General features: G+C 40.4%; 1 protein-coding gene across 1 annotated transcript; it reads left to right on the top strand.

Moving 5' to 3' along the window:
- Positions 1–12464: 12464 nt before the first annotated feature.
- Positions 12465–13659, top strand: LOC113898081 (oocyte-expressed protein homolog). The gene is made up of 3 exons (XM_027550938.1): positions 12465–12730; positions 12873–13052; positions 13391–13659. The coding sequence occupies exons 1-3, from the start codon at positions 12568–12570 to the stop codon at positions 13468–13470; spliced, it is 423 nt and encodes a 140-aa protein (XP_027406739.1). The 5' UTR covers positions 12465–12567; the 3' UTR covers positions 13471–13659.
- The last annotated feature ends 6034 nt before the right edge of the window (positions 13660–19693 follow it).

Here is a 19693-nt window from a genome sequence, read left to right as displayed (position 1 = left end):
TCCTACCTCGTTCTTAATTCTCTTGCTCAGTATTCATTTTATTTTACTTTTCCTTAACCATCAGCTCTTGTGTAATACAAATGTTCAACCATTTAGAATTTCATTTATAGAAGTTATCTATGCCCTATTTTGTCTTGGAGTTGCTCTTTTTCTAAGATTATGTGTTCACTTCATGGTTCCTGTATTTCCTCCAATTTTGAAAGACTGGAAGCATTGAATATTGGACTCTAGAGTGCAAGATATACCATTGAATATGTTATTAGCTTTATATATATATAATTTAAATATTTAAACTTTAAATTCTGTACCCAAACTACTCCATACTGAAACTGAGAACTATAGCTGTTCTCAGCTATAAGGGGAAATTAAAAATATTATTCATAAAAAGCCTTAAAAACATGGCAGATTTAAACACACAGCATTTCATCAAAAATGCAGCCAAAACCTCGAGTGACAGTAATTTAACCAATTAGCATTCCCACCAAAATGAAGACTTTCTTGATTATTCAGGCACACAGTCCAGGGTGTTGCTGACTGATTATTTATGAGAACAGTCAGAGCAGTGTCCCCATTGGTTGTTTTTCAGTCACTATGTCATGTCCAACTCTTTGCAACCCCGTGGACAGCAGCACACCAGGCTTACCTGTCCTACACTATTTCCCAGAGTTTGCTCAAACTCATGTCCATTGAGTTGGTGATACCATGCAACCATCTCGTCCTATGTCACCTCTTTCTTCTCCTCCCCTCAATTTTTCCCAGCATCAGGGTCTTTACCAATGAGTTGGCTCTTCACATTGGGCAGCCAAAGTACTGGAGCTTCAGCTTCAGCCTCAGTCCTTCCAATGAATATTCAGGGTTGATTTCCTTGAGGATTGACTGGTTTCATCTCCTTGCAGTCCAAGGGAGTCTCAAGAGTCTTCTCCAACACCACAGTTCAAAAGCATCAATTCTTCAGCGCCTAGCCTTCTTTGGGGTCCGAGTCTCACATCCATACATGACCACTGGAAAAACCATACCTTTGACTAGATGGACCTTTGTTGGCAAAGTGATGTCTCTGCTTTCTGATACACTGTCTAGGTTTGTCACAGCTTTTCTTCCAAATTTGTTAATTTCATGGCTGCTGTCACCATCTGCAGTGATTTTGTAGCCCCCCAAAATAAGATCTGTCACTGTTTCCATTTTTCCCCCATCTATTTTCCATGAAGTGATGGGACTGGATGCCACCCCATTGGTAGGAACCACACAAATACAAAAGATTGGAAGAAACCTATCACTAACTTTGGCAGAAGTTATTAATTATACCATGTCTGCTCTAGATGGAACAGAGATCAGTTTCTCAACCCACTGGCCTGAGTAATGATGGACAACTGCATTGCTTTGGATTCCTTATTGGCTGGTCATGGTGCTGTCTGTGTCATTGCTCATATTTCTTGTTGTAGTATGTGGTCAATGAAACAGGCAACATGGAATGGCTATGTATTGCCTTAAGGAAAAAGCAAATGACTCTCATGGTCTCCTGGGTTTGTTCTCTTGGCCTAGCTAGAGCAGTTAGGACACTGGTTCCAAATCTTTTTACAGAAATCAGTAGTTGTTCTTGTTTTTATCATAGTGGTCATATGTTGATCCACTGTATTTGTTAAAGAGAAACCAAAATGGAGGCCGAGGCCACAGTATGAATACACTCCTAGCTCAAACACTGAAGGGTCATTCAATTAAAACTTAGAACTGTTCTGATTTCCCTGAAATGCTGACTCTGATCTTAAAACTTAAGCTTTATTCATGTCAGTATAACCTAGCTAATCAACTACAGTTAACAAAGTGAAATCGCTCAGTCATGTTTGACTCTTTGCGACCCATGAACTGTAGCCTACCAGGCTCCTCTGTCCATGGAATTCTCCAGGCAAGAATACTGGAGTGGGTTGCCATTTCCTCCTCCAGGAGATCTTCCTGACCCAGGGATTGAACCTGGGTCTGCTGCATTGTAGGCAGACGCTTTTACCATCTGAGCCACCATTAGTGCTCTCGAAAGAGTGTAAGTTTCTGGCAATTACAATCACAATACATGATACATGGTTGTTCCTCCTCATGCTTCACAAGCTAAGATGTAACTGCTCAGTGTGGAGCTTCAAGCCTGTTTGTGAACAGTTTGTTTCTCACTCAGTAAAATGTTCATCTCAAATAAAGCTCTCTGAATTTTCTTTTGAAACATTCTATCCAGAGTCTGAAGTGCTTCTACCTTCATTCTCTCATCAGATGATCTCCATGATGATAGAACAGAAAGGGCAAGCAGATCTTGCAACACAGTTGACCATGAAGACAGAGAAGCAATCTCCAAGCAGTGAAGATCTGGGTTTTCAGCCATCCCTGAATTCACCTACCTCCAGCACATGAGAGAATGGTCAAAAGCAGGGACCAGGAGTTTAAATATACAGACAATGGCCAGACCAAATATAAAAACAGAATTCTGATTCACATTCTGCAGCACTCAGTCCAGGAAGGCAAACAATGCCTATGACAATCAACACAAGAGGCCAGGACTTGATTAATGACTGACAGCTTCACTCATTTTCCTTTGGGATCAACTGAGACCCAGCTGGGAAAGTCAAATATGCACCCCTACTCAATCACATACAATGCTCTGCTTCCAGTTAGCCCACCTACAGTTTCCCCAGGCCAACACCTCTTCCTTCAGGCATACCTTTTTTCCATTTTATATAAACTTTTCCCTCTCCTCTGCCTGCTTTTGAGACTCTGCCAACACAAATGATGGTAGCTAACTCAATTCACTCAACTTTTGAAGTGTTGGTTGTGTGATGTGTGGCCAGACATTGTCATGGAGAAGAATTGGGACCATTCTGTTGACTAATGCTGGCTGCAGGCACTGCAGTTTCTGGTGCATCTCACTGATCTGCTGAGCATACTTCTCAGATGTAATGGTTTTGCTGGGATTCAGAAAGCTATAGTGGATCAGACTGGCAGCAGACCACCAAACAGTGACCATGATCTTTTTTTTTTTTGGTAAAAGTTTGGCTTTGGGAAGTGTTTTGGAGCTTTTTCTTAAGTTCGACCACTGAGGTGGACACTGCTGGTTGTCATATAAAATCCACTTTTCATCACGTCACAATTCAATCAAGAAATGGTTCATTGTTGTTGTGTAGAATAAGAGAAGATGACACTTTAAAATGACAATTTTTTGTCAGCTCATGAGGCACCCACTTACGAGCTTTTTCACCTTTCCAATTTGCTTCAAATACCAAATGAGGGTAGAATGGCTAACGTTGAATTCTTCGGCAACTCCTCGTGTAGTTGTAAGGGGATCAGCTTTGATGATTGCTCAATTGGCCATTGTCAACTTCTGATGGCCAGTCACTGTGCTCCTCATCTTCAAGTCTCTCCTCTCCTTTGCAAAATTTCTTGAATCACCACTGCACTGTATGTTTATTAGCAGTTCCTGGGCCAAATGTGTTGTTGATATTGTGAGTTGTCTCCACTGCTTTTCAACCATTTGAATTCAAATAAAAATACATCACTCAAAAATCTGCTTTTTTGTCTAACATCATTTCGATAGTGTAAAATAAATATAAAATAAACAGCAAGTAATAAGTCATTAGCAAAAAAAGACAAAGTGAGAAATGTGCATTAAAATGATATATAACATTTATTTAAGAATGTATTCCAATATCAAACAGCAAAGTTCAACAATGCAAAATCACAATTATTTTTGCAGCAATTTAATAATATTACAAAAAAAGTAGAAGCAAAAATTCTCACATTCTTACCTGCATGTCTTCTTAATGGAAAAGTGAAAGTGAAAGTTGCTCACTCTTGTCCAACTCTTTGCAACCCCATAGAATATACAGTCCATGGAATTCTCCAGGCCAGAATACTGGAGTGGTAGCTGTTCCCTTCTCCAGGGGAAATTCCAAACCCAGGGATCGAACCCAGGTCTCCCAAAACTACTACTAGTTAACTATATAGGGAAGGAGCGGACAGGATAGATAAGAGGGGATTGCAAACTAGATTTTTCAGAATGTACACTAACCATACTGTCTGGTGGCTCAGACAGTAAAGCGTCTGTCTACAATGCGGGAGACTTGTGTTCGAGCCCTGGGTTGGGAAGATCCCCTGGAGAAGGAAATGGCAATCCACTCCAGTACTATTGCCTGGAAAATCCCATGGACAGAGGAGCCTGGTAGGCTATAGTCTATGGGGTCGAAAAGAGTTGGACACGACTGAGCAACTTCACTTTCTTTCTTTACGCTAACCATAATATTTTTAAAATGTACTTTGTAAGTTATTGTTATATTCTAAATAGCTTGTCAGTAATGATTTTCATTTCTTTGCCTGAATATTATTCAGTAGTATAATATCTCCTTATTTATTAATTTATCCATCCATCCAGGGGAACCAATATGTAGTTACTGTTTGCAGAAGCTCCTAAGGATTAGAAGACTGTCCTCAACTGTTCAAAACACAGCCTTTATTGCATTCTTTTTCTACATGATTGCTTCTAGTCTGAATGATTTAATATCACCTTACTAGTTCATTCTCCTCATTTTGACCACTTTTTTCTAACTATCTGTGAGGTACGTTTTGATATTATTATTTGGTACAAAAAAACCCCATGCTTTGGGGGGAGGAGCCACGATGGCGGAGGAGTAGGACGGGGAGAACACTTTCTCCTCCACAAATTCATCAAAAGAGCATTTAAACGTCGAGTAAATTCCACAAAACAACTTCTGAATGCCGGCAGAGGACATCAGGCACCCAGAAAAGCAACCCAACTCTTCGAAAGGAGAGAGAAGAAATACAGCTCCACCCACCAGAACACCGACACAAGCTTCCCTAACCAGGAAACCTTGACAAGCCACCTGTACAAACCCACACACAGTGAGGAAACGCCATAATAAAGAGAACTCCACAAACTGCCAGAATACAGAAAGGACACCCCAAACTCAGCAATTTAAACAAGATGAAGAGACAGAGGAATACTCAGCAGATAAAGGAACAGGATAAATGCCCACCAAACCAAACAAAAGAGGAAGAGATAGGGAATCTACCTGATAAAGAATTCCGAATAATGATAGTGAAATTGATCCAAAATCTTGAAACTAAAATGGAATCTCAGATAAATAGCCTGGAGACAAGGATTGAGAAGATGCAAGAAAGGTTTAACAAGGACCTAGAAGAAATAAAAAAGAGTCAATATATAATGAATAATGCAATAAGTGAAATTAAAAACACTCTGGAGGCAACAAATAGTAGAATAACAGAGGCAGAAGACAGGATTAGTGAATTAGAAGATAGAATGGTAGAAATAAATGAATCAGAGAGGATAAAAGAAAAACGAATTAAAAGAAATGAGGACAATCTCAGAGACCTCCAGGACAATATTAAACGCTACAACATTCGAATCATAGGGGTTCCAGAAGAAGAAGACAAAAAGAAAGACCATGAGAAAATACTTGAGGAGATAATAGTGGAAAACTTCCCTAAAATGGGGAAGGAAATAATCACCCAAGTCCAAGAAACCCAGAGAGTACCAAACAGGATAAACCCAAGGCGAAACACCCCAAGACACATATTAATCAAATTAACAAAGATCAAACACAAAGAACAAATATTAAAAGCAGCAAGGGAAAAACAACAAATAACACACAAGGGAATTCCCATAAGGATAACAGCTGATCTTTCAATAGAAACTCTTCAAGCCAGGAGGGAATGGCAAGACATACTTAAAATGATGAAAGAAAATAACCTACAGCCCAGATTATTGTACCCAGCAAGGATCTCATTCAAGTATGAAGGAGAAATCAAAAGCTTTTCAGACAAGCAAAAGCTGAGAGAATTCTGCACCACCAAACCAGCTCTCCAACAAATACTAAAGGGTATTCTCTAGACAGGAAACACAAAAACGGTGTATAAACTCGAACCCCAAACAATCAAGTAAATGGCAACGGGAACATACTTATCAGTAATTACCTTAAATGTAAATGGGTTGAATGCCCCAACCAAAAGACAAAGACTGGCTGAATGGATACAAAAACAAGACCCCTACATATGTTGTCTACAAGAGACCCACCTCAAAACAGGGGACACATACAGACTGAAAGTGAAGGGCTGGAAAAAGATTTTCCATGCAAATAGGGACCAAAAGAAAGCAGGAGTAGCAATACTCATATCAGATAAAATAGACTTTAAAACAAAGGCGGTGAAAAGAGACAAAGAAGGTCACTACATAATGATCAAAGGATCAATCCAAGAAGAAGATATAACAATTATAAACATATATGCACCCAACATGGGAGCACCACAGTACGTAAGACAAATGCTAACAAGTATGAAAGGAGAAATTAACAATAACACAATAATAGTGGGAGACTTTAATACCCCACTTACACCTATGGATAGATCAACTAAACAGAAAATTAACAAGGAAACACAAACTTTAAACGATACAATAGACCAGTTAGACCTAATTGATATCTATAGGTCATTTCATCCCAAAACAATGAATTTCACCTTTTTCTCAAGCGCACATGGAACCTTCTCCAGGATAGATCACATCCTGGGCCATAAAGCTAGCCTTGGTAAATTCAAAAAAATAGAAATCATTCCAAGCATTTTTTCTGACCACAATGCAGTAAGATTAGATCTCAATTACAGGAGAAAAACTATTAAAAATTCCAACATATGGAGGCTGAACAACACGCTGCTGAATAACCAACAAATCACAGAAGAAATCAAAAAAGAAATCAAAATTTGCATAGAAACGAATGAAAATGAAAACACAACAACCCAAAACCTGTGGGACACGGTAAAAGCAGTCCTAAGGGGAAAGTTCATAGCAATACAGGCACACCTCAAGAAACAAGAAAAAAGTCAAATAAATAACCTAACTCTACACCTAAAGCAACTAGAAAAGGAAGAAATGAAGAACCCCAGGGTTAGTAGAAGGAAAGAAATCTTAAAAATTAGAGCAGAAATAAATGCAAAAGAAACAAAGGAGACCATAGCAAAAATCAACAAAACCAAAAGCTGGTTCTTTGAACGGATAAATAAAATTGACAAACCATTAGCCAGACTCATCAAGAAACAAAGGGAGAAAAATCAAATCAACAAAATTAGAAACGAAAATGGAGAGATCACAACAGACAACACAGAAATACAAAGGATCATAAGAGACTACTATCAACAATTATATGCCAATAAAATGGACAACGTGGAAGAAATGGACAAATTCTTAGAAAAGTACAACTTTCCAAAACTGGACCAGGAAGAAATAGAAAATCTTAACAGACCCATCACAAGCATGGAAATTGAAACTGTAATCAAAAATCTTCCAGCAAACAAAAGCCCCGGTCCAGACGGCTTCACAGCTGAATTCTACCAAAAATTTAGAGAAGAGCTAACACCTATCCTGCTCAAACTCTTCCAGAAAATTGCAGAGGAAGGTAAACTTCCAAACTCATTCTATGAGGCCACCATCACCCTAATACCAAAACCTGACAAAGATCCCACAAAAAAAGAAAACTACAGGCCAATATCACTGATGAACATAGATGCAAAAATCCTTAACAAAATTCTAGCAATCAGAATCCAACAACACATTAAAAAGATCATACACCATGATCAAGTGGGCTTTATCCCAGGGATGCAAGGATTCTTCAATATCCGCAAATCAATCAATGTAATACACCACATTAACAAATTGAAAAATAAAAACCATATGATTATCTCAATAGATGCAGAGAAAGCCTTTGACAAAATTCAACATCCATTTATGATAAAAACTCTCCAGAAAGCAGGAATAGAAGGAACATACCTCAACATAATAAAAGCTATATATGACAAACCCACTGCAAACATTATCCTCAATGGTGAAAAATTGAAAGCATTTCCTCTAAAGTCAGGAACAAGACAAGGGTGCCCACTTTCACCATTACTATTCAACATAGTTTTGGAAGTTTTGGCCACAGCAATCAGAGCAGAAAAAGAAATAAAAGGAATCCAAATTGGAAAAGAAGAAGTAAAACTCTCACTATTTGCAGATGACATGATCCTCTACATAGAAAACCCTAAAGAGTCCACCAGAAAATTACTAGAAATAATCAATGACTACAGTAAAGTTGCAGGATATAAAATCAACACACAGAAATCCCTTGCATTCCTATACACTAATAATGAGAAAACAGAAAGAGAAATTAAGGAAACAATTCCATTCACCATTGCAACGGAAAGAATAAAATACTTAGGAATATATCTACCTAAAGAAACTAAAGACCTATATATAGAAAACTATAAAACACTGGTGAAAGAAATCAAAGAGGACACTAATAGATGGAGAAATATACCATGTTCATGGATTGGAAGAATCAATATAGTGAAAATGAGTATACTACCCAAAGCAATTTATAGATTCAACGCAATCCCTATCAAGCTACCAACAGTATTCTTCACAGAGCTAGAACAAATAATTTCACAATTTGTATGGAAATACAAAAAACCTCGAATAGCCAAAGCGATCTTGAGAAAGAAGAATGGAACTGGAGGAATCAACTTACCTGACTTCAGGCTCTACTACAAAGCCACAGTTATCAAGACAGTATGGTACTGGCACAAAGACAGAAATATTGATCAATGGAATAAAATAGAAAGCCCAGAGATAAATCCACGCACATATGGTCACCTTATCTTCGACAAAGGAGGCAAGAATATACAATGGATTAAAGACAATCTCTTTAACAAGTGGTGCTGGGAAATCTGGTCAACCACTTGTAAAAGAATGAAACTGGACCACTTTCTAACACCATACACAAAAATAAACTCAAAATGGATTAAAGATCTAAACGTAAGACCAGAAACTATAAAACTCCTAGAGGAGAACATAGGCAAAACACTCTCCGACATACATCACAGCAGGATCCTCTATGACCCACCTCCCAGAATATTGGAAATAAAAGCAAAAATAAACAAATGGGACCTAATTAACCTTAAAAGCTTCTGCACATCAAAGGAAACTATTAGCAAGGTGAAAAGACAGTCTTCAGAATGGGAGAAAATAATAGCAAATGAAGCAACCGACAAACAACTAATCTCAAAAATATACAAGCAACTCCTACAGCTCAACTCCAGAAAAATAAACGACCCAATCAAAAAATGGGCCAAAGAACTAAATAGACATTTCTCCAAAAAAGACATACAGATGGCTAACAAACACATGAAAAGATGCTCAACATCACTCATTATCAGAGAAATGCAAATCAAAACCACTATGAGGTACCATTTCACACCAGTCAGAATGGCTGCGATCCAAAAGTCTACAAATAATAAATGCTGGAGAGGGTGTGGAGAAAAGGGAACCCTCTTACACTGTTGGTGGGAATGCAAACTAGTACAGCCACTATGGAGAACAGTGTGGAGATTCCTTAAAAAACTGGAAATAGAACTGCCTTATGATCCAGCAATCCCACTGCTGGGCATACACACTGAGGAAACCAGAAGGGAAAGAGACACGTGTACCCCAATGTTCATCGCAGCACTGTTTGTAATAGCCAAGACGTGGAAGCAACCTAGATGTCCATCAGCAGATGAATGGATAAGAAAGCTGTGGTACATATACACAATGGAGTATTACTCAGCCATTAAAAAGAATACATTTGAATCAGTTCTAATGAGGTGGATGAAACTGGAGCCTATTATACAGAGTGAAGTAAGCCAGAAGGAAAAACATAAATACAGTATACTAACGCATATATATGGAATTTAGAAAGATGGTAACAATAACCCGGTGTACGAGACAGCAAAAGAGACACTGATGTATAGAACAGTCTTATGGACTCTGTGGGAGAGGGAGAGGGTGGGAAGATGTGGGAGAATGGCAGTGAAACATGTAAAATATCATGTAGGAAACGAGTTGCCAGTCCAGGTTCGATGCATGATGCTGGATGCTTGGGGCTGGTGCACTGGGACGGCCCAGAGGGATGGTATGGGGAGGGAGGAGGGAGGAGGGTTCGGGATGGGGAGCACATGTATACCTGTGGCGGATTCATTTTGATACTTGGCATAACTGATACAATTATGTAAAGTTTAAAAATAAAATAAAATTGGAAGAATTAAAAAAAAAAAAAAAAATAAAATCAGATTTTTAAAAAAAAAAAAAAAAAAAAAAAACCCCATGCTTTGTTACATTTTTCATTGTACAGAGACTACATCTTGGGAACTGAAGATTACATGAAGTGAAGAACAGAGACTCTCAATGAGAAATTACAAAACCAGACATTCCCTGGTGGTCTAGTGGCTAGGATTTGGTGCTCTCACCACCCCGGCCTGGGTTTGATTCCCCATCAGGGAAGCCTGTCTTCAAGATTTCCTGTTGGCTCAGATGGTAAAGAATGCAGGAGACCTGGGTTCTATCCCTGGGTTGGGAAGATCTCCTGGAGGAGAAAATGGCAACCCACTCCATTATTCCTGCCTGGAGAATTCCATGGACAGGCTACAATCCATGGGGTTGCAAAGAGCTGGAAATGACTGAGCATCTAATACTTTCACTCACATATTTTATTGACTGAACCCAAATACTCTCAGACTGGTCATTCCAGGGCTAAGCAAGAGAAAATGAAAGCAAGTGCAGAAAGTTCAAATAACTTGTATTCGGTCACACCACTAGAAAATATTGGAGCCAGTATTCAAGTCATGCTCTCTCTCCCACCAATCAGAGTCAAATCAGCAAGCTTTAGAGGTATAAAATGATGGAACTGATTCACCTTGGCAGATTCAGCTAAATCCTAAAAACCTTGCAATTCTGTTCTGAAGCTGACACGGATCAGCTACTAAAACTCAAAGTTTGCCAAGTGTAGGAAACATTGTACATTCTCTGCATAAGACTGCAAATGGCTATACTTCCAAAATAAAACTAAATCAGAAATAAACTTTGCCATCCAGATGGGAATGCCAAAAGAATTTTTCATGATCTTGCCTTTCTCAAGTATGTCTTGACCTAATAATTAACTACCACAAACCAGCCTTGTGGCTAACTCATGCTATATGTAGGAGTCTGAAATTTTTCAGGGATAGAATTTGAAGAGGCCTCAAGTTGGATGCATTCTGAAGAGAATGGCTCAAGGAAAAATATTAATAATTTATAAAAAGATGAAATTATATCTATATTATGCCCAGCTGAAAAAATTAACCCCAGGTGGTTCGGGAATTTTAAAGTTATGGTAGAAACTTGAGCATTCTTAGTGGAAAGTATAGAGAATGTCTTTAGACCTCAGGGCAGAGCAGGACTTAAGAAAGACACAATGAACTTACCTTAAAGACTGATAAATCTGACTATATTAAAATTCAGAACTGTATTCCTCAAAAACACCTTAAAAAAGGTGAAAAGGCAATTTAAACTAGAAGACATTCACAGTATACATGATTGAAAAGTAATTAGTAATACTGAGGGAGAATATATGAAAGGGAGAACTTACCCATATTACTTTATATCCTCAAGGCTTTTTTTTTTTTTTACAATATGCATGTATTATTATGTTCATTTTAAAAATTAAATTGAAATAAAAGTATCCAGTAAAGCTAGATTCAATATCTCCTCTTGGATTACTGTTAAGGCCTAGATGATGCGGATGAGGGAATTCAGTAAGGGGGAATTGACCATCCCCCTTACGTAAATGATCAACATCTTTCATTAAAAAGATGTAAAAAACAAACACATCTTAACTAATTGTAAGTGTACAGTCGTTTGTATAGCAGATGCTGTCTATACAACAATTATCAAACAATACTTGTAGAAATGCACTAGGAAAGAACAGGAACACGCGCGGTCTACTCACACAACCTTCAGGACAATAATTTCTTGTGGGGAGAGAGGAAAGGTCTTTAGTGGCATCTGTTTTAAAGAGAGAAGGCAAATGCGGGAAATATTAACATCTTGTTAAATGGGGCAAGGGGAGGGGATACATGAGCGTTAAACAACTTTTTAAACTGTGAGAAATCTTCACAATTTAAAACTTTAACTAAAATTAAGAACAATGAGAATAAATGTTCATCAGTACTCGCTGTTTGAGGATTTTGGAAGTAAACGACTTTTGTCTCCACCTACTACATCTCTTGGAACGACCATGTCTGATGACTGCATTTTAGACACGACGCACTTGTAGAAATGCGTCTGAAGCGGCAACAAACCAGAGTCGGCATATGAGAGAGAAGATACGGATTCCAGGAGCCCGCCCGCGGCCTGACCCGACCGGGCCTAGACGGGACCCCACTTCATGCAACCACACGATCCGGGAACTACGGACGCCTCGGGGTCGGCCGTTATTTGCCTGGCAGCGCCTCCTAGAGCCTCCAGAGCTCCACGGTGAGACCTGCTAGAGGACCGCGCGGCGCATATGCGGGAACTCCAGGCGCCGGAATACCTGCGCGAGTCCGAGCCCCCGGGCAGCGCTGTGGCTGGGCGCATGCGCACCGGAGGAGGCGGGGCCGGCCGGGAGCAGTAAATGGCCCAGGCTTCGCGCCTCCCCGAGTCCCGCCAGAGCTGCTCTTCTGGCCTGTGGTTGGAGCATGGTCGACAACGCTGGCGACTACGAGGCCCGCGGGGACAGGCTGCTGGGGTTCCCGCTTCCCTCGCCACGGGTTCGCATCCGGCCGTGGTGGTTTCCTGCGCAGGAGTTGAGGAATCCCCTGGTGTTCTTCCTGGAGGCGTGGCTGGCCGACTTGATCTTTGGTGTGCGACCCTGGGCCTAGCGGGCCTCTCAGAGCGGTCGAGGGCCCCGAGCCGCGCCGGGTCCCAGGCCGTCACGTCCCTTCGTGGCCAGCGTCTCCTGCCCCTCACCCACACTCTTCTCTGGCTTTCCTTTCGTTTTCAGGGCCAGACCGAGCCTTGGTTCCAGAAATGGAGTGGATGAGCCAGGCCCTGCTGATGGTGGACGCTGTTGACGCTGGGAACCTAGTCGAAGTCACCGTTTTCGCGCGGCCGGCAGTCCAGCGTCAGGTGAAGAGTGTGCTTCTGAGCCAGGCGTCGGTGCACCGGGAGCAGCGCGCCCGAGGTGAGGGGCTTGGCAAACACGCCTGGGAGGAAGGCAGGGGGAACTGCCTGGCCTTACCTGACTTCCTTCCAGCCTCTCGTCTTCCCAAAACTCCTTGCAGTGTCCCAACTCCATTTTGCTGGTGATCCCTGGGCCTCCTTTAAGAGAGGAGTCCAAGCAGGAACCTGAGAAAGCAAAGCTGAGATTTAGACACCTACCTGCCGGTGCTGGCTTCAGCTCCGTCAGCCCACTAATTTCAGATCCTAGATTCAGAGCCTCCAGCCCGAGAAATGATACTGCCAGCACACCCCTTCCCCCTTGGAGGAGGAGTTTGAAACCCAGCATTTTTCCTTATCCAGCTGAGAAAATGGAACAACTCGAGGAATTCCTGAAGGCCCAGGCACCAGGTCCCCAGGTGCCCCAGCATCCTGTTGCATGAGTGTTGTCAGGAGCGTGAGAGCAGTCCTGCTTCTGCTGCTAAGGTTCAAGAGAAGCAAATATCCTTAAATCTCTGCCTTTCCCCACCCCTGAGTCTTGATGAAGTATAGTGGTTTGATTATTTTGCTTCAAACCTGAGTTTGTAGTGCCATTCTAGTTAATAAATGAATTTCATTTTTGTCTGAAGGCATAAAGATCTTTGCTCACTCAAAATTAAGCAAATTTATAAAAGACTGTTCATTCATGTCTTGATGTGAGAGGTGGGTAAAAGGCTATTAGGTGATGGGTTTCTTTTTTTTCTTAGTTGTTACCATTTTGAAACTATTAACCCTTTTATGATTTTTATGGTCAGACTCAGGCCCTTACATGCAGAGGCCAGAAATGCAGGGTCAATCAGCTTTGAGTTTCTTTTGCATCATTTGTTCTCAAACTTTAAGAATCATCTTGAGAACTTTGTGCAGCACAGCTTCCTCAGCCCCTTCTGCACTGATTCTGAGTCAGTATATCAGGCCTGTGAATTTGCATTTCTAACAAGGTCTTAGGTAATGCCAGCGCTTCTCGTATGAGGCTCTCACTTTTACGCTGGTATTTGGCTTCACAATAGCACTCAGTGTGCCATGGGTTTTCTTAGAGTGGAGTCTCTGACCTCAAACGTGGGAGGGCATTTCAACATGCAAGCTGAGGTGATCAGCATTCCTCCCTTCTGCTGGGGCTGTAATTCACCAGAGGAGCCAGGGTCCAGGGCAGCTGGTGCACTGAGTGGTGTCCTTCCAGCCAGCTATCTCCCCAGCTGTCTCCCCAACCTCTCCCCAAGCAGGTGTCCTGCATGGGCCGAGTTGTTTTTCTGTTACCTATACAGTGATGTGACCAATCTGTGCAAAACAGTCCCAACTCCATGCTGCTTCCGCTTTCAGGAAGCAGAATTGTTGGAGGAATGATTGCCAAGAGCTCCATGGTTTCAGACACAAAGTTGGAATTAATTTAGCTCTGGCAGTTTCTTCACCCCTTGTCAGTAAGGGATAATAGCACTTTGCAAGGATTTTAAGCACACACACACAAATCTTTGGCTTCCCAGGTGGGACAGTGGTAAAGAATCTGCCTGCCAGTGCAAAAGACACAAGAGATGCCTGTTTGATCCCTGGGTTGGGAAGGAACAATGGCAATGGCAATATTGGAACAATAGGAAATGGCAATCTAGTATTCTTGCCTGGAAAATTCCATGGACAGAGAAGCCTGGCACCCCACAGTCTATGGGGTCACAAAGAGTTGGACACAACAGCCCTCCCCCCATACACCCATACACATACACACATATGCAGGCATTAACTTTACTCTTAGTAAAGTCTTCTTTTATCCACACTCAGAAAAGTCTGCAGTGAACCTTCTTTTATAAGCATATAATAGACTGCAGCCATTAGATTAAAAGACACTTGATCCTTGGAAGGTAAGCTGTGATAGCCTAGACAGCATACTAAAAAGCAGAGACATCATTTTGCCAATCAAGGTCTGTAGAGTCAGAACTGTGGTTTTTCCAGTAGTCATGTACAGATGTGAGAGGTGGACCATAAAAAAGGCTGAGTACTGAAGAACTGATGCTTTTGAATTGTACTGGAGAAGATTATTGAGAATCAGTTGGACTACAAGGAGATAAAACCAGTCAATCCTAAAGGAAATCAACTCTGAATATTGATTGGAAGGACTGATGCTGAAGCTCTAATACTTCACTACTTGATATGAAGACCAACTCATTGGAAAAGGCCCTGTATCTTGGAAAGACTGAAGGCGAAAGAAGAAGGTGGCAGAAAATGAGATGGTTAGATAGCATCACTGATTCAGTGAACATGAATTTGAGCAATCACTCGAGATAGTAGAGGACAGAGGAGCCTGGCATGCCACAGTCCATGGAGTCACAAAGGGTCGGACATAACTTAGTGACTTAACAACAACACAAATCTTTGATTACAAGTGATACTGAACATTATTCTACTTTGCTTCACATTTTTGTTAAAAGCTTTTTACATTTTTCTTTATTCTTTTTTGTCATTAATTCTTTCAACTCTGAAGATAAGGGTTTTTATTATCTGTATAAGCTTTTATAACAAATAATGATCCATTATAACCAATATTGTCCACCCCTTTGCTGCTCAAGTTTTTTGCATACAAAAATTTTTATTGTATGTAGTTAAACCAATTACTATTTTCTGTGTGATTTTCCCCTCATCCTCACCTTTTTCAGTTAAGCTTAGGAGTGCCTACTTTTACTCCTTTTGTAGAAATTTGATAAATACTCCTACAGGTATTTACTAATGGGATTTTTATAAAAACTTTTGGATGTATTTTGACTATTCAACATTTAGAGGAAGAAGTTTATGCTTAAAACTTATTCCAATTTTCCAAAAATTATCCTAAACTAAGGTACTATATGACCCTGTTCTCTACTCTTTGTACACATTGACATGTTGAAGTCCTAACCTCAGTACCTCAGAATGTGACTCTGTTTGAAATAGGGTCTTTAAAGAGGTGATTAAGGTTAAATGAGGTCATTTGTGGGCCAGTGTGACTTTTATTAATAAGAGGAAATACAGATACAGGTATGTGCATGACCAAAGGAAAGACCAGGTGAGGGCACAGCAAGAAGGCAGCCATCTCTGTAAGCCAAGGAGAGGGGCCTCAGAAGAAACCAAACCTTCTGACTCCTTGAGCTTGGGCTTATAGCCTCCAGAAATACTCATTTTAAATAAAATAAGATACTTACTTTATTTGAAAAAATAAGTATCTGTTGTTTAAGCCAGTTCAGTTCAGTTCACTCAGTCGTGCCCGACTTTTTGCAACCCCATGAATCGCAACACGCCAGGCCTCCCTGTCCATCACCAACTCCTGGAGTTCACTCAGACTCACATCCATTGAGTCAGTGATGCCATCCAGCCATCTCATCCTCTGTCATCCCCTTCTCCTCCTGCCCCCAATCCCTCCCAGCATCAGAGTCTTTTTCCAATGAGTCAACTCTTTGCATGAGGTGGCCAAAGTATTGAAGTTTCAGCTGTAGCATCAGTCCTTCCAATGAACACTCAGGACTGATCTCCTTTAGAATGGACTGGTTGGATCTCCTTACAGTCCAAGGGACTCTCAAGAGTCTTCTCCAACACCACACTTCAAAAGCACCAATTCTTCGGCGCTCAGCTTTCTTCACAGTCCAACTCTCACATCCATACATGACCACAGGAAAAACCATAGCCTTAACTAGATGGACCTTTGTTGGCAAAGTAATGTCTCTGCTTTTCCATATGCTATCTAGGTTGGTCATAACTTTCCTTCCAAGGAGTAAGCATCTTTTAATTTCATGGCTGCAATCACCATCTGCAGTGATTTTGGAGCCCCCCAAAATAAAGTCTGACACTCTTTCCACTGTTTCCCCATGAAGTGATGGGACCAGATGCCATGATCTTCGTTTTCTGAATGTTGAGTTTTAAGCCAACTTTTTCACTCTCCTCTTTCACCTTCATCAAGAGGCTTTTGAGTTCCTCTTCACTTTCTGCCATAAGGGTGGTGTCATCTGCATATCTGAGGTTATTGATATTTCTCCCGGCAATCTTGATTCCAGCTTGTGCTTCTTCCAGTCCAGCATTTCTCATGATGTACTCTGCATGTAAGTTAAATAAGCAGGGTAACAATATACAGCCTTGACGTACTCCTTTTCCTATTTGGAACCAGTCTGTTGTTCCATGTCCAGTTCTAACTGTTGCTTCCTGACCTGCATACAGATTTCTCAAGAGGCAGGTCAGGTGGTCTGGTATTCCCATCTCTTTCAGGATTTTCCACAGTTTATTGTGATCCACACAGTCAAAGGCTTTGGCATAGTCAATAAAGCAGAAATAGATGTTTTTCTGGAATTCTCTTGCTTTTTCGATGATCCAGCGGATGTTGGCAATTTGGTCTCTGATTCCTCTGCCTTTTCTAAAACCAGCTTGAACATCTGGAAGTTCATGGTTCATGTATTGCTGTTGAGCTATTTCAAATCCTGAAAGATGATGCTGTGCAAGTGTTGCACTCACTGTGCCAGCAAATTTGGAAAACTCAGCAGTGGCCACAGGACTGGAAAAGGTCAGTTTTTATTCCAATCCCAAAGAAAGGCAATGCCAAAGAATGCTCAAACTACCGCACAATTGCACTCATATCACACGCTAATAAAGTAATGCTCAGCAATATGTTGTTTAAGCTACCTTGTCTGTTATTTTGTGATGGTAGCCCTAGAAAACTAACGCAATATTCAATATCTAAAAAGAGTAGTTGTTCTGTCATTCTAGTTTTCAGAACTTGGAAGTAATTCTAGTTATATATGTATTGATAAGAGCTTGTGTCACATACCAGGCCTTGTGGTAAGCACAGGATGCTTGCAGTCTCAGTAAATTGCTGAGGTCACACAACTAGGATGTGGTGATGTGTGAGATTTGAACCAAAACGTTGATTCTAGCATCTCACATCTCCATTATACTTTCCCATGTGCTTTTATTTTTCTCCATGATTGAATTTAGTCCCATTCTCTGTGTGTGCATGTGTGTTTTAAGAGGAGTTAGAATACACTTAATTTGTTAAGAATACATAGTATTTGTTACTCTATTAAGGGACAAGACAATTTTTTTTCTAACATGTTGCCAGAATAGAAATACCTACTAGTACCATGTTCAAAAATAGCATTGTTGATTTTTCTGATGACAAACATACTTACATCCTCAATATTTTTAAATAAGGTGATATGTAAAGTATTAAAGTAATTACAGAATCTCACTGCTCATATAGTCCCTTTAAGAAGTTTTCTATTACTCCAAATATTTTTCTGTAATTTTGGTAAACATTTTATTGATGTAGAGCATTCTATTCATACCAAAGCCATGTATATCCACAGTGTGAAAAGATTCGTCAAACAGAACACATCCATTAAGCCAGAAGCCAGAGGGGAAAAAGGCATTAGTTACACTCCAGAAGCCCCTGCTTGCATCCCCAAGGATAACTACTGTTGTGACAACTATAATTGGACTCATTGTAAGATTTGTTCATGTTGCCAGCAGTTATATTTCCATTGTATGAATAAACCTTTAGTTTTCCATCCTGTTGATATGTACTTTGATTGTTCCCTATTTGAACTTATAACAAATAGGGCTACTATGAAAATTGTACATAACTGGGTGCATACATATGTGCATTTCTATTGAGTATATATCTAGGATTGAAATTGCTAGGTGATAGGGTGTGTGTAAGTTCAAGTTGTCAAGGTGACTGAACCAATTTCCATTCGTTTCAGCAATGTATGAGACTTCCAGTCACTCTACATCTTTGTCAACAATCTTTATTTTAGAGAATTTAGGTATTAGTGCTGCTGCTGCTAAGTCACTTCAGTTGTATCCGACTCTGTGCGACCCCATAGACAGCAGCCCACCAGGCTCCCCCGTCCCTGGGATTCTCCAGGCAAGAACACTGGAGTGGGTTGCCATTTTCTTCTCCAATGCATGAAAGTGAAAAGTGAAAGTGAAGTCGCTCAGTCATGTCCAACTCTTCACGACCCCATGGACTGCAGCCCACCAGGCTCCTCTGCCCATGGGCTTTTCCAGGCAAGAGTGCTGGAGTGGGGTGCCATTGCCTTCTCCGAGGTATTAGTGCTATTGAACTGCAATTTTTAAAAATGCACTTAGTTGGTTACATAATATAAAAATGTGAGTGTACAGTTTACTTTCTTTTTAACAAACTTTTGAGTTGTGCCACCATCAACACAGGCCAGCTTGGGAACTTTTCCATCCCTTTATAAAGTCTGTCATCACTCCTGCCTCCAGCTCCAGGCAGTCTGCTGTCTGTTTCCACTAAGTCACATTTTCTGGACATTTAAGTATTGATAGAATACTATTCTATATAGTCTTTTGCATCTGTCTTTATCTAGTTGGAATATCTCTGCTTTTTGAGTGGGGGACTTAGCCCATTCTACTTTAATGTAATTATCAATATGATTGAATTTGTCTGCCATTTTGCTTTGTTTCCTATCATGTCTTTTTTGTTCTTTTCCTCTTTCATTATTTTATGTTAGATAAATTTTTATTTATCATTTTAACAATACTTTAAAGAGATTTTCCCCCTCTGTTTTACCTTAGGGATTATAAAAATACTAACTTATTACGTCCTGCTTCACATTAATGCAAAGGGTAGAAGGAGGAAGGATAAACAGCTGAATAAGTGAA

This window comes from Bos indicus x Bos taurus, chromosome 9 (assembly GCF_003369695.1).
Source record: "Bos indicus x Bos taurus breed Angus x Brahman F1 hybrid chromosome 9, Bos_hybrid_MaternalHap_v2.0, whole genome shotgun sequence".
In the NCBI taxonomy this organism is placed as follows: domain Eukaryota; kingdom Metazoa; phylum Chordata; class Mammalia; order Artiodactyla; family Bovidae; genus Bos; species Bos indicus x Bos taurus.
This window is presented reverse-complemented; position numbering and strand designations above follow the sequence as displayed.

Bases quoted from the DNA above. Each gene is read 5' to 3' on its own strand.
- LOC113898081 (XM_027550938.1), top strand. From the start codon at position 12,568: ATGGTCGACAACGCTGGCGACTACGAGGCCCGCGGGGACAGGCTGCTG. The intron at 12,731-12,872 runs GTGTGCGACCCT...TTTCGTTTTCAG, and splicing joins GCTGGCCGACTTGATCTTTG to GGCCAGACCGAGCCTTGGTT. The intron at 13,053-13,390 runs GTGAGGGGCTTG...TTCCTTATCCAG, and splicing joins CCGGGAGCAGCGCGCCCGAG to CTGAGAAAATGGAACAACTC.